Here is a 14,500-nt window from a genome sequence, read left to right on the forward strand (position 1 = left end):
CTCCTTCCTCCTCCGCCTATCTCCTCCTCCTCTCCCCTTTCTCCTCCTGCTCCTTCCTCCTCCTCCTCTCCTTCTCCTTTCCACTCCTCTTTCTCCTCCTGCTCCTTCCTCCTCCTCCTCCTCCTCCTTCTTTTATCTCTTTCTCCTCCTGCCCCTATCTCCTCCTCCTCCTCCTCTCTTCCTCCTCCTTCCTCCTTCTCCTAGCACCAAGGGCCCCACAGTACTGAATTAGGTGTTACATCTGTTTCACCATGGAGCTAGATCTGATTTACTCATACAGAATAGGGGGAAAAAAGGTGATTTGTAATACTGTAGTCCCGACTCAAAGCTCCTTGGAACGGTAAAACAGAATGAAAAGATAAACCCTTTACAGAAGGAAGAACCCACTCCAGCAAGATTAAAGAGCTGCCCACATCCTTAAAAAGTCCAGAGACCACTTGAGAGGGTTCCCATGTGGCAGCTGGAAACGCATTAAAAATACACCCTGAAATTCTAGCACACCTGTTTCTCCAAACCAATGAAAACGTCCGTCGGCGGCCTGCACAATTTCTTTGTAAGCGGTGGCTGTTTCTTCGGGACTTGCGTAGCGGGGTGGCGGGTCTTCATCAAATGAATAAGTGTTAACGCTGAAGAGGCAAACATGGAGTTGCAACTCACAGCCCGCACAGACTTCAACCAGGTAAGAAGAGATGAGGTGCTGAAAGAAAAGAAGGTGGAGACCAAATGCAACGGGCAGCATCGTTTGACACGAATGTAATTGATTCCTTGCTTGAAGGCCATTCAAGGGCTTCACATTCATCAACAGAATCAGTTTTATGCAAAGCAGGGAACCAGCGTAATTGCAACCATGGTGCAAGGGTGCACAATCCATGAGCCATGGAATCTGTGTGTGGCTCCTCCAATATGTGACAGAGGGCCACAGCTTCTTATTGCGAATCCTTGGCGCTGTCCATTTTGCTCTCCTATTCAGGCAGCCTCTTTGATGCCAACGAGCCACGACTTTAGAGCAACGTTTCTCAACCTCAGCAATGTTTAAGATGGGTGGACTTAACTCCCAGAACTCTCCAGCCAGCCACTGGCCAACCAGACAAATGGCTGTTCATTCTCTTCTTAAACGCCTCCAGTGATGGAGCTACCCACAACTCCTGGAGGCAAGATGTTCCACTGGTTAATTGTTCTAACTGTCAGGAAATTTGTCCTTAATTCTAGGCTGCTTCTCTCTTTCTTTAGTTTCCATCCGTTGCTTCTTGTCCTGCCTGCGGGTGCTTTGGAGAATAGCTTGACTTCCTCTTCTTTGGGGCAGCCCTTCAAAGACTTTAACACTGCCATCATGTCACCCCGTCCTTCTTTCCGTTAGACTAGCCGCACCCAATTCCTTCAACCATTTCTTCGTACGTTTTAGCCTCCAGTCCCCTAATCCTCTCTGTTGCTCATTTTAACGACGGGATTATCTTCATCTAACTGTGTTCACACCTACCTGCTGTTATAAATAGAATCATGCAATCCAATTTTCCACTTCCTAGCTCTCTGCCAACCCAAACGAGTTGGGGCACATGAAGGCTTTTGGCATTTATAATGAAGAGTTCTGCATGTTGCCTAAACTGATTTTGGAAATCCACCTACCGTCTCTTGATCTGGCACTCCGGCCGCCAGCAGATACAGGCCTTGAGATGCATGCCTGTCTTTATCTTTAAAATTCACCTCCACGGCTCTTTTGAGGGCCTTCAGAAGATTCCTGCTGCCCTTGGCGCGAAGACACAGAACCCAACTAGAAAAAACAACCAAGCATCAGACAGCTTCTTCTCGGACATCCCACATCTGTGGGGCTGATACAAAATGGATCGAGATTGGGACATCAAGAACAGGGGCACCACTTGAAAAGTTAGAACATGGGCAGCTGGACACCATTTGCCCAGGTTGGACACACCCCGGGTTTTGCTCGTTCATTTTGACTGAAGAAGTGGGGAAAAAATATCTAGACGTGGTCCTTTACCTCCAAGCACTCTGTAAGTTGTCTGGATGAGGTGGGACCATCTCAGGTTGCCAAGCCCTAACATCGCTTCCAAAGCTGCAAAAAAAGAACGTAGAATCAACAAACGTTGGCCAGGCTCACCCAATGACCCGTTGGAAAGATTAATTAGTTACCCCAATTTTATGTCCAACCTGCATACAGGTAGTCCTCACCCTGCGGGCCATCATGGAGCCCAAACTTTATGTGGCTACGCGAGTCAGTTGTTGAATGAGTTTTGCCTGCTTTTATGTCCTTTTTTTTCTCGCAGTTGTTAAGTGATTGTGAAGTGAACCTGGCTTCCCCATTGACTTTGCTTATCAGAAGGATGCCAAAGGAGATCGTGGGACTCCGGGACACTTGCAACAGTCACAAGTCCATGCCAGTTGCCAAACGTCTGGATTTTGATCAGATTGTGTGAAAAAACAGTCCTACGTCGCTTTTTCAGTGCTACTACCGCTTTAAGACTAAAATTTCTTTTGTTAAGATTTTGATTTCTTCGGCAGCCACGATTTTGGTTCCTTTGCAGAAGAGAAAGACAAGTTCTCTCACCTGAGATCCAAGCCAGCCTTTCTCGGATCACAGCTTTGTGGATCGGTAGATGAATTTACGACTTTACTTCTTTTTTTCATCCAAAACATGTCAGGTTTTCATTTTCTTAAAAATATTATCTAGTTAAGAAATGACCAAAACAAAACAAAAGCCACTTACGCAAGGATGTTGAACAGGTCCTTACTGGCCATTTGCTCTTCCAATAAAAGGCGTAGAGAATGTTGGATGTGAAAGAGGTAAGGGGAATTCGTTTTGGAGATGTCCACCAGGATAACCACCCTAATGGAAAAACCAAAGGCTATTATAACATTTCCTCTCCCGTCTTTTTTAGAGCTTAATTCTCCTGCATTTGGTTCTCTTCTTTTCAGCTTTAAGCAGCCTTGTGAGACCAGAGAAGGTGGAAGATAAACCCTGATTTATGGTTTGTTGTAGTGCTTCCAAAGCACTTTTTTTTCCTTTATTATACAAAACCAGAAAGTCCTTGTTTCAATATCAGCGGCGATGGGGTAATGAGTTTGTGTGTTGTCGCTTAAAGAAAAATCACGTTTGCTCAATTTTATATAATTGATCCAGATTTGGGAAGCATTTGGTTGTATTTGACCAGCCCAGACAATTACAAATGAATCCTTGATTTACAGCCACAACTGGGATTGGAGTGTTGGGTCATCAATTGGTGAGATTGTAAGTCAAGTCCCCAAATGACCGGACTCAATTTATGACCATTTTTACCACCGTCATAAAGCAAATCCTGTGGTCCTTAATTTCTTTGCCTCTGTTTAACCGTTGAGTTTACTTCTTACATTTCTTCTCCCGTATCATTGCCCAGAGTCAGTTGGAATTGAAATACATTCAAATAAATTACTTTGTTATTATTATCATTATCATTTCAGCACCTGCACCAGGAGGTTTCCCACCTGTTAAACCAGTCAAAGTATCAAGAAGGGATTGACCAAGAGGAACAGAGAGAGGTAGAAATAAAAGCCAAGAAGGCATCTGAAACAGATGCAAGGAAGTAACATCTGGGTACCTCTGTTCACAAACCGTTCCCCAAATTCCTCTGCTGGAAAGAGATAGCCAATCAATGCGTCTCTCGTACAATTTCACCATCTGCCCCAGTTGCTTCTGTGAAGCAAAGGAGAAGAGACATAATCTGAAGCTGCTGGCTAAGGATTAGGCAAACATTTCAGGCAACAAATGTTGGGAGGTCCTTCCCAAGTCAAATTCCCATAGGAGAGTGGAGAAGGTGCTTCAGGATGCCCACACCATCCATGATCGGGAGGTTCTCCAGCCTTCACCCATCTACAGCAGGGGTCTTCAAACTTGGCCCTTTCATGACTTGTGGACTTCAACTCCCAGAATTCCTCAACCAGGCACGCATGGGAGTTGAAGTCCACAAGTCATCAAAGGGCCAAGTTTGAAGACCCCTGATCTACAGCATCATGGTTGCAACCATCTTCCCCGCTCTCCTAAGATACAGGTAGTCCTTGACTTACGAGCACAATTGGAACCAAAATTTCTGTTGTGGTTAAATGAGCCACACTGGATTTGATGACCTTTTCACCACAGTCGTTTAAGCAAATCGCTGCGGTTCTTAAGTGACTCATGCAGATGTTAAGCCAACTTGACTTCCTCCCACAGGCTTTGCGAGTCAAAGAGGTTGGCTGGGAAGCTCACAAATGGTGATCACGTTATGCTGCAACCGTCGTAAATACGTACCGGCTGCCAAATGAACAAATTTCACTCACGTGATCGTGGGGATACTGCAAGAATTGTGAGGACTGGTCATTAACAGCTTTTCTTAGCGCGGTTGTAACGTCGAAGGACGCAGACCACACACAAAACAGTTGCAAGTCAAGGACTGCCTGTGTCGAAACGGGACTGTGTTGTGTGCAGCACTTCAGACCTTGATCGGCTGTTTAGCCCCAAGACCAACAATGGTTAGGACGGATGACGTGCCATTTATTCACCTGGTAATCATATAATATTGGAGGATCCACGTGGATATTTTTCACTGTCCCATCGTGCCATTCAAACTGCATCATGGCGTTCTGCAATGAAAAGGATGACCACAACATCACAAATCAGGAGGCAGGCGCTCCTTGGCTCACAACCAGTCTTGCCGGTCTATCAGGGCAACCTGGTCTACCCAAAATACGGAATGGAGCCTACTGCTTCCGCTTTCACTTTTCAGCCCCAATCTAGGAGCCTTCAAAGGCAGCCACTCCTGAGACAGACTATTTGTGTCTTAGATTTAAATTTACCCACAAAGAAATAGCTGTACTAGTCTCCTTTTAATTCTTTGTCGGTAAATTTAAATCCAACCCCATTTTACAAACTTTTCTGGTCCCGGTTGTTAAGTGAACCGCTGGAATTGTTAAGTTAGCAACAGGGTTGTTAAATTTCCCCGTTGGCTTTGTTGTCAGAAGGCCACAGGAGGTGATCACATGACCCCAGGGCACTGTAATCGTCCAAAATATGAACCAGTTGCCAAGCATCTAGTATGTCAGGTTTAAGGAAGAGAAGGACGAGGGGTGACATGATAGAAGTCTTCCAGTATCTCAGGAGCTGCCCCAAAGAAGAGGGAGTCAAGCTGTTCTCCAAAGCACCTGAAGGCAGGAGAAGTAGCAATGGATGGAAAGTAACCAAGGAGAGAAGCAACCTAGAACTAAGGATAAATTTCCTGATAGTGAGAAGAATCAACCAGTGGAACAGCTTGCCTCCAGAAATCGTGGGTGCTCCAACAATGGAGGTTTTTAAGAAGCGACCGGACAGTCACTTGTCTGAGATGGTACAGGTTCTCCTGCTTGAGCAGGGGGTTGGACTAGAAGACCTCCAAGGTCCCTTCCAGCTCCATCATCATCATCATCATCATCATCATCATCATCATCATCATCATCATCATCATTATTATTATTATTATTATTATTATTATTATTATTATTCCCAGATTTTGATCAGATGCTGCAAGGGTCCTAATTGTAAAACCAGACATGTTACTTTTTTCAATCCCATTTTAACTTCAAACAGTCACTAAATGATCCGTTCCCCTTGGCTTACCCTGTGCAGCGTGGATGATACTGTTTTGCGAAGGACAGGCACAAACTCTTCCACGGGTGAGAAGGCGTTGGGTGCTAAGATTTGGTGAAGGCCGAGCTTTTTGGCTGCAGGAAGAAGAAACGGGAGTCCAGCAATTGGTCTAGATGGGTGCCGTTTCAGAGGGAAAACCTGGGGGGGGGGGTTTGGCCTTACCTCGCAATCCATTGGCTTTTAACCATTCGGCGGAAGATTTGGCCAAGAAGTTGGGGATCTGGATTGCAAGAGGGCGTTCATGCTGGAGGGGTTTGGACAGCTGTACCAAAGGCGATGAGCTTAAACCTTCCGTTGAACTCTAAGCAGAGAGAGAGAGAGAGAGAGAGAGAGAGAGAGAGAGAGAGAGAGAGGGAGAGAGAGAGAGAGAGAGTGTCAACATGTCCTCTGTAAAAAAAAACAAACCCCGTGTGTTCTTGTTCTTGTTGAATACTCAACTGCAAAATTTTAATTAAAGGCACGGCTGCCACCAAGGTGTTTCGTTTTTTTTTTTAAAAAAAGATCATTTCTAAATATATACTCATATTGCTTCTTTACTGGACATTTCACGCAATGGCGTATGAGAATAGCCTTGGGAGACAGAAGAAAGAGCTGCAGACAAGGCAACGATTGGATTCTGTGGGCAGCTGAGCCCACAGAAAAGAAGCAGAAAAACCCTCCCTAGTTTCTTGGACTGTAAGGGTGAAGGGGTGGGGGGGAGAGGAACTTTCAGGTTTGTAAGGCTGATACAAGCCCTTTGAAGTAATCCAGATAGGAAGCACCATCCAGGAATACCAGCTCTGTCTTTATTCTAAGGTTACATCAGGGGTCTTCAAACGTGGCCCTTTTATGACTTGTGGACTTCAACTCCCAGAATTCCTCAGCCAGGCGTGCCTGGCTGAGGAATTCTGGGAGTTGAAGTCCACAAGTCATAAAAGGGCCATGTTTGAAAACCCCTGGGTTACATTAACAGAATCTTGCAATACATCAATATCTACCTGTAGATAAGCAGTTGACGTAATGGTGTGTGGGAGTGGGAAATACCTTTGGGAGACAGGAAAAAGAGCTACAGGCAAGAGAATGGTCAGCTGAGCCCTCAGAAAGAAAGGGAAGTGTTAAACCATCCCAGAAGAGATTTTCCCTAGTTTCAAGGACTACAAAGGGGAGGGGGAGGGAGAGAAGAGATATTTTTTTCAGACTTGCAAGAAAGATCGATATCCCAGATAGGAAGCATCACCCAGTAATACTATCTCTATTTTTAGTGTAAGGTTACTTTAATAGAATCTTGTGATACATCAGCCTTGTAGATTCATTAGTTGATGTAACGGTGTGCGGAAACGACTTTGGGAGACAGGAGGAAGAGCCACAAACAAGACAACGGTCAGATAAGAGGCAGCTGAGCCCTCAGAAGGAAAGGGATGCTATAAACATCTCCCCCTACTTTCTTGGGACTGTAAAAGTGAGGGGGGAAGAGATGTCCTTTCAGATCTGTAGGCTTCTGAAGATAAACCTGGGGGGGGGGGGAAGTAGAGGTAATAATTCTGAGTCTGCATCTTTGCAAGTCTGAGAGTGCAACTCTCCTTCCTAATCTGCAGCTCTCTCCCTCCAGGTCTCCCAAGGCTGTTCTCACATACCATGGTTGGGATAAAGAAACGACACAAGTAAACATAAAGCCTGCAACAAAGCCTTTCGAAGGAATCAGGGACTGACATTTTCCACTAAATTGAAAAGCGAGTCGCCCATCTTGCCCTCGTAGATCTCGTCCACGATCTTGAGCAAGCTGCCTGCTTTTTGCCGCTCGGAGAGAACCAGCTGAATATCAGTGCTGTGGCAACTCTGATTAGATGACACCAGAAAGAAAGAGAGAGAGAGAGAGAGAGAGAGAGAGAGAGAGAGAGAGAGAGAGAGAGAGAGAGAGAGAGGAGAGAGAGGAGAGAGAGAGGAAAGAGAGAGGAAAGAGGAGAGAGAAAGAGGAGAGAGAGAGAGGAGAGAGAGGAGAGAGAAAGAGGAGACAGAGAGAGGAGAGAGAGGAGAGAGAAAGAGGAGAGAGAGAGGAAAGAGAGAGAGAGAGAGAGGAGAGAGAGAGAGAGGAGAGAGAGAGGAGAGAGAGAGAGAGAGGAGAGAGAGAGAGAGAGGAGAGAGGAGAGAGAGAGGAGAGAGAGGAGAGAGGAGAGAGAGAGGAAAGAGAGAGAGAGGAAAGAGAGAGAGAGGAAATAAAGAGGAGAGAGAGGAAAGAGACAGAGAGAGGAGAGAGAGGAGAGGAGAGAGAGGAAAGAGAGAGAGAGAGAGGAGAGAGGAGAGAGAGAGAGGAAAGAGAGAGAGAGGAGAGAGAGGAGAGAGGAGAGAGAGAGGAAAGAGAGAGAGAGAGGAAATAAAGAGGAGAGAGAGGAAAGAGAGAGAGAGAGAGGAGAGAGAGAGGAGAGAGAGAGGAAAGAGAGAGAGAGAGGAAATAAAGAGGAGAGGAAAGAGAGAGAGAGGAGAGAGAGAGGAAAGAGAGAGGAAAGAGGAGAGAGAAAGAGGAGAGAGATGAAAGAGACAGAGAGAGGAGAGAGAGGAGAGAGAAAGAGGAGAGAGAGAGGAAAGAGAGAGATATTATTGTCTTGTCTTTCAGGCACCTTCAAAAGAAAAAAACCCCACCACAATTCAGACATCTTTGGAAAACTTGAGAGGCCCCACGCAGCCCTAAGGGTTAAGACTGCACCCCTCTGCTTTCAAAGAATGCACCTTAAGTCGGCAGACCTACCTCAGTCTCTCCTGAGTAGCAATGGTAACGGCCCCCCACCTCTTCGGCCAAGCTTTTGAGAATGGCCTAAAAACAAATGAAATGAATGAAAGCCACTCTGGATTTTCACGCTGGCGCGTCCTGGCGCATGAGGCTGCTAGCGATGCCCTGAGCTACGCTTCCCTTCCCACAACTCACAGGAGTCCTCTCACTGCTGCAGTTGTACGCCACGGTGTGAACCAGCAAACGTCTTCCTGCAGAGCACTGCTGGACGTAATCAGACAAAATTTCCGTTGCCTGGTCTGGACTGTTTTGGAAAACGAGACAGGAAAAAAGGGTGGGGGTGTCGTAGGAAAGGGCGGGAGAGAAGGACGAGCTGCAATTATGGGATAGGAAAGAGAAAGCCGCCGTCAAAGAGGTGGCCCTCGACGCACAGCCGGGTCCAAGACTTCTCTTGCTAAGCGAGACATTCCTTCGGCGAATTTTGCCCCGTTTTACGACCTTCCTTGCCGCCGTTGTTAAGGGAATCGCTGCACTGGTTAAGTTAGTGACACGGTGGTTAAGTGGATCTGGCTTCCCCTTGGACGTAGCTTGTCAGAAGGTCGCAAAAGGGGATCCCGTGAACCCGGGAAACATTGCCTCTGTCATAAATATGAGTCGGTTGCCAAGCGCCTGAATTTTGATCACGAGACCACGGGGATGTTTGCGAGGCTCATTAAAAAAAAAAGTGGCTTATGACCGTTTTTCATACTGACGAACATTGGTCACGCGTTCAAAATTCAGACACATGGCCGCTGACTCATAGTTATGACGGTTGCAGCTTCCTGGGATTACGTGATCCCCTTTTTGCGACCTTCGGACAAGCAAAGTGTCAAGTTTCCGACGTATTGGCCTTTCAAGTGATTCTGAGGCATTGTTTACCTTAAAAGTCCTTTATTAGCCTAATACACCGGCAAATGCTTGCTCGAAAGAAGCTGGAATCTGAAATCTCCGCCCCCTTGCACAATATATTAAAACACAATTCTCCACCTTTCTAATTTTGTCATTCATCATATTCTCCATTTAATTTAAAGAATCAGTTTCCCTTAGAACCGCCAAAGCCTTATCTTCTTTAGAGAGACAAATGGCCTTGAAAGTGCATTCCTACTCTTCCCTCCACCCAACTTTAAACTAAAGCAATACACAAGTCTTAAAGCAATACACAAGTTTAACATATGAAATAGCTACTTCTTCATCTCTTGTCAAGCAAGAACATTCGATTTTAGCAGCCTTGACACAAAGTCAATGGGGAAGCCGGATTCACTTCACAACTGTGTTACTAACTTAACAACCGCAGCGATGCCCTTAACGAGGACGGTGTCCTGGTTCCGACAGATGAAACTCTTCAAAGAACTTCGAGGCATTGTTTACCTTAAAGAATCTTTATTTGAGTAGCACAGCAACACAATTGAAGCCAAAAATTGAATTCCCCTCCCCTGAGCACATAGTATTAAAGCACAATTCCCTCCTCCAGTGAACCGTCATAAATCACATTCTCCAATTAGCTTGAAATGCAGGCTTCCCCTCCAGTTCTCCAGCCTGCCAATTCTTATCATCTCTTATTTCAATAACCTTGGTTTTCACACTAGGTTTAGTGTTGTTATGTCTAGCTAGACTCTCATGCACATTCCTCCCCCCAGCATCATCTAACTCTAACTCTAAGAGTAAAACGTAAGAAGAAAATGGTTGGATCTCCATCTGTTGTCAATGCAAAAACATCCGACGTTAGCAGCGTTGACAGACGGTTGTCAAAATTCACTTAAAAACTATCTTGCTTAGCGGCAGAAATGTGGGGCTCGGTTGCACTCCTAAGTCAAGGACTACCTGTATAGGTAAACCAAAGACAACATCTGCCTTTCCACAGGTGGCCTACCAGGTTCCTACAATGATCGCCAAGGAGTCCAGCTCTCTCTTCTCCAGGACTTTCTTTAAAGCGTTTAGCAAATTACAGCCTCGGGTGGGTTTCAGCTCCTGGACCCACTGCCTGGCTTCATTTAATCTAAGGTGGAGGGAGGGGGGAGGAGAAGAAGGAAAATGAATTTTATTGCACACCAAGTTCGATACAAGCCTGGATTTAATGACAATATCGACGTGCCTGTCAACAAAGCATGTTCCAAGCAACCAATCCCGAACAATTAAAACTATAGAGCCTTGGTGGAGCAGTGGGCTAACGCCTCCTTAAGTAACACCAGCTGCCTGCAATTAGTGCAGGTTCGCATCCCACCAGGCTCAAGGTTGACTCAGCCTTCCATCCTTCCCAGGTAGGTAAAATGAGGACCCAGATTGTTGGGGGCAATTAAGCTGACTTTGTAATAATGCCGCTGGGGGGGGAGCAAAAGCCCTAATAAGCAGGCATATACATAGAATGAAGGCTACTGCTAAGCTTGTAAGCCGCCCTGAGTCTTCGGAAAAGGGCGAGATATAAATGGAATTAAAATAAATAAATAAATAAAACGGTGAAAGTCAACCAGCAACTGGCGGTTCTAGATGTGGTCAAATTGGGCAATAAAATTGTAGCAGAACAATGACAGCAATAAAAGTTGCCTTTGACTAAAAATGATCCCTCCAAGTAAGCACCAGTATCCGTATAACCACCAAGGGATTTCAAAATGGGAAATCAGAGGACCTACCGTTCCAGCAAGGTGAATAAAAATCTGAAATTTCCAGATTTCCAAATAGCGCTCTTACCGATCCCCATTGACTGCCCGGGGTTCCTCCCACAGAGCCGAGGCCTCAGTTCCGAACGAAATCAAGTAGAGTTTCTTCATGTAACTCAGCTGTTCGTTAATTAACGACTGGGAAGAAAATAACCAGAGTTCAGGTTGATCCGAGCTGACCCCATCAAAGAAAAAAAAAAAAGACCCAGCTCTTACAACATACGCATTATCCCCTCCCCAAGGTGGCTTGATAGCATGACTTGCGCTTTTTAAAATACAGATTAGTCCCCGACTTACAACTGTTCATTTAGTGACTGTTCGATGTTACAATGGCACTGGGGAAAAAAGGGAATGAATTATGACTGTTTTTGACACTTAGGACTGTTGCAGCATCCCCAGGGTCAAAATTCGGACGCTTGGCAAATGTTGGTTCACATTTATGACGGTCGCAGCGCCCCGGGGTCACGGGATCCCCTTTTGAAACCTTCTGACAAGCAAAGTTGATGGGGAAGACAGATTCCCTTAACATCCATGTTGCTAACTTAAGCTGAGAAAGAGAGAAAGGTCGTAAAATGGGGCAAAACTCCAACTTCAAAAACTGTCTGACTTAGCGACGGAAATTTTGAGCTCCACTGTGGCCGCCCAAGTCCTGGACTGCCTGTAATACTTACCAAGAGATCCATTTGGAATCCTTGCAGTCCTGATCCATAACCCACGCTGGACGTTTCGATCAGAACTCCAGGTTTGTTTCCTTGAATGACACCGAACATCTGGAGCAGGAGGAGAAGGGGGAAAACATAGAAAGAAATGGAAAGATCTTAGAACAATCATTCATTCATTCATTCACTCATTTCATATGGAATTAGGATCTTTAAGGTATTGCACACTGAGAATTTTATGGCAGAAGACGTTTTTTGGTATAGATTTTATTAGCTTTTATAGGGTTAGGAATAAGGTGGGTTTGGGGTTAGGGTTGGGATTTGGGTTAGGATTAGGATTAGGGTTGGGGTTTTTCCAAATAACATTCTCAATATTTAGCAAACAGCATAATGTCTGGGTTCATGTGTTTAACAAACAATAATATAGTTATTATAAACCAGACATGTCAAACACAAGGCCCGGGGGCCGGATCCGGCCCGCGAAGTGGTTTCATGTGGCCCGCGAAGCCATCCTGGAAACAGTGAGGGACCGGCCCCCACTGCCTTGGCCCTGGCCCAGAGACCCTCCTTCTGCCAGAGACCCTCAGATCTGTCCCACTCCTGCCCAGGCCCCCATAGGCACCCTTGATGCCAACGATGTAGAGCTGGCCACGCCCACCCAATAGGCCACACGCACCCTAGCCATGCCCACCCAGTAGGCCACGCCCACCCTGGCCATACCCACCCAGCAATGCTGATGCGGCCCTCAATGAAATTGAGTTTGACACCCCTGTTATAAACAATATGTTAATTCATCACTCAATAGCCTTCTTCTTGCTAATATATATATATTCAAAATTACATATCACATTCCTTTCTCTCTAACTCTGCGACGGCCTAAGTGTGAAAAACGGTCCAAAGTCAGGTTTTTTTCACTGCTGTTGTAACATTGAAGGGTCACTAAACAAACCGCTGTAAACTGAGGACGGCCTGGACTAGAAGTAACATTTAAATGTTTTTTTGAACGTTACCTTCTTAGAGCCTCGGAGAAGCCAACGCGTCCGCTTGTCATATAGATCAATGGCCCTGTAAGATGAATATAATTTCCCCATGCAGATATAGATAATGCATTATGTTGTAACATTATTATTATTATTATTATTATTATTATTATTATTATTATTAATGTTTTATTGATTTTCTAATTTTACATTTAGGTATTTTAAAAGCCACATGGCAGCTGGGTTAATGGAAAATTCAGTAACATACAAACATCTTTAGTGCAAGTCTCAAACTACCCCATTAATTATTTCCTCTCTTTTCCCCTTAGTATTTACTGTCTCAGATTTAAACTAGTACAATTCTTATTGTATGAATTAAATAAAAATAACCTACTTACATTTATCAATAATTTTTAGCTTATACATGTGATTATTTTAACATTCAGTCTTTATAGACAATCAATGTCCTAATTAGTTTTATATTGTAATATTACCAGCAAGTACTTTACGTATTTCTAGTGTCCTTCCCTGAATCAACGGCCTCCAATTGGATCTGCACCACCCCCCCAGGATCAGCCCCTGGCCTCAGACACTCAAATTCAACCCATCTGAAAAGGTTGGAAAATGCTGACCTAACCCGTAATTCGGGGTGTGGGTGGGGGGAAGAATTGGCTGAAAAGATCCAACTAGCTCCAACTGAAAAGATCCAAAGATGCACCCTAACAGAGGGATAGAATCAAGATCAGGTGAAGTATGACTACCACTTTGCAATGCCTTGGTAAGGCCGCACCTGACCTTATTTTATCGAGGAACAATGAAATAAATAGCTTAGAAGCAACTCTACGTAGCCCTTCCTGCTTTGTGGAGGAGTCTGACGATGGGATACTCACATTTGCAGCTGAGATTCAAATCTGTGGACCTCCTCTTGGGGAAACTCCACCAGGTTGCTTGCATCCCTAAAGGCAAACATCCACGGTGAGCTGAGAGCCAAGGCGCAAGCGATCGAAAAACCAGTTGGACTCACACTTGCCTGCTGCCTTTCTTCATCAAATCCTCGAGAGAAAGTTGCAAGTTGGCCAAGCTGTAGACCTGAATCCAGTCGTCGGTGGCTTTTAAATTAGCAAACATCACCTCCGTGTGCTTGAGCCGCTGTGGAAGAACAGGAATCAAGGCAAAAATAAGCCTGTGCGTTTTTGTGGCGGCGCGGCGGTTAGAAGGCAGCATTGTGGGCTAACTCTGCCGACTGCCAGCAGTTCGATCCTGACTGGCTCAAGTTTGACTTGGCCTTCCACCCTTCCGAGGTCGGTAAAATGAGGACCCGGATTGTTGGGGGACAATACGGTGACTCTGTAAACCGCTTAGAGAAGGCTTTAAAGCACTGGGAAGCGGTATATAAGCATAGAAGCGCTATCGCTATTTCCATTGACTCGGCCTGCCATCCTTCTGAGGTCAGTAAAATGGAGAGCCAGATTGTTGGGGGCAGGAGGCTGACTCTGTAAACTGCTTAGAGAGGGCTGCAAAGCACTGTGAAGCGGTATATAAGTCTAAGTGCTATTGGCATTGCCACTGACTCACTGTCATTCAAGGATCAGGCACACCTTGACTTTCAGTCATTCACTGACAGTTAGAGCAATTAACCAGTGGAACAACCTGCCTCCAGAAGCGGTGAATGCTCCAACACTGGAAGTTTTTAAGAAGAGACTGGACATGGTCTGAAATGGTATAGGGTTTCCTACCTGAGCAGGGGGTTGGACTGGATGACCTCCAAGGTCCCTACCAAGTTTCTTATTATTATATTATATACAAACAAAGATGTT

General features: G+C 45.3%; 1 protein-coding gene across 1 annotated transcript in view; it reads right to left on the minus strand.

Moving 5' to 3' along the window:
- The window catches only part of VWA3A (von Willebrand factor A domain containing 3A), a 31,904-nt gene that overhangs the window by 12,500 nt on the left and 4,904 nt on the right, over positions 1–14,500 (minus strand). Inside the window, 17 exon segments of the mRNA XM_081338189.1 lie at positions 502–697; positions 1,624–1,768; positions 1,994–2,068; positions 2,720–2,839; positions 3,588–3,682; positions 4,528–4,608; positions 5,618–5,721; positions 5,810–5,948; positions 7,337–7,462; positions 8,370–8,435; positions 8,547–8,655; positions 10,261–10,386; positions 11,076–11,182; positions 11,716–11,814; positions 12,714–12,768; positions 13,574–13,639; positions 13,708–13,832. Of these exon segments, the coding sequence (XP_081194315.1) occupies positions 502–697; positions 1,624–1,768; positions 1,994–2,068; positions 2,720–2,839; positions 3,588–3,682; positions 4,528–4,608; positions 5,618–5,721; positions 5,810–5,948; positions 7,337–7,462; positions 8,370–8,435; positions 8,547–8,655; positions 10,261–10,386; positions 11,076–11,182; positions 11,716–11,814; positions 12,714–12,768; positions 13,574–13,639; positions 13,708–13,832 (1,834 nt within the window).

The sequence above is a fragment of the Vipera berus genome (assembly GCF_964194415.1).
Source record: "Vipera berus genome assembly, chromosome: 13".
NCBI classification, from domain to species: Eukaryota; Metazoa; Chordata; class Lepidosauria; order Squamata; family Viperidae; genus Vipera; species Vipera berus.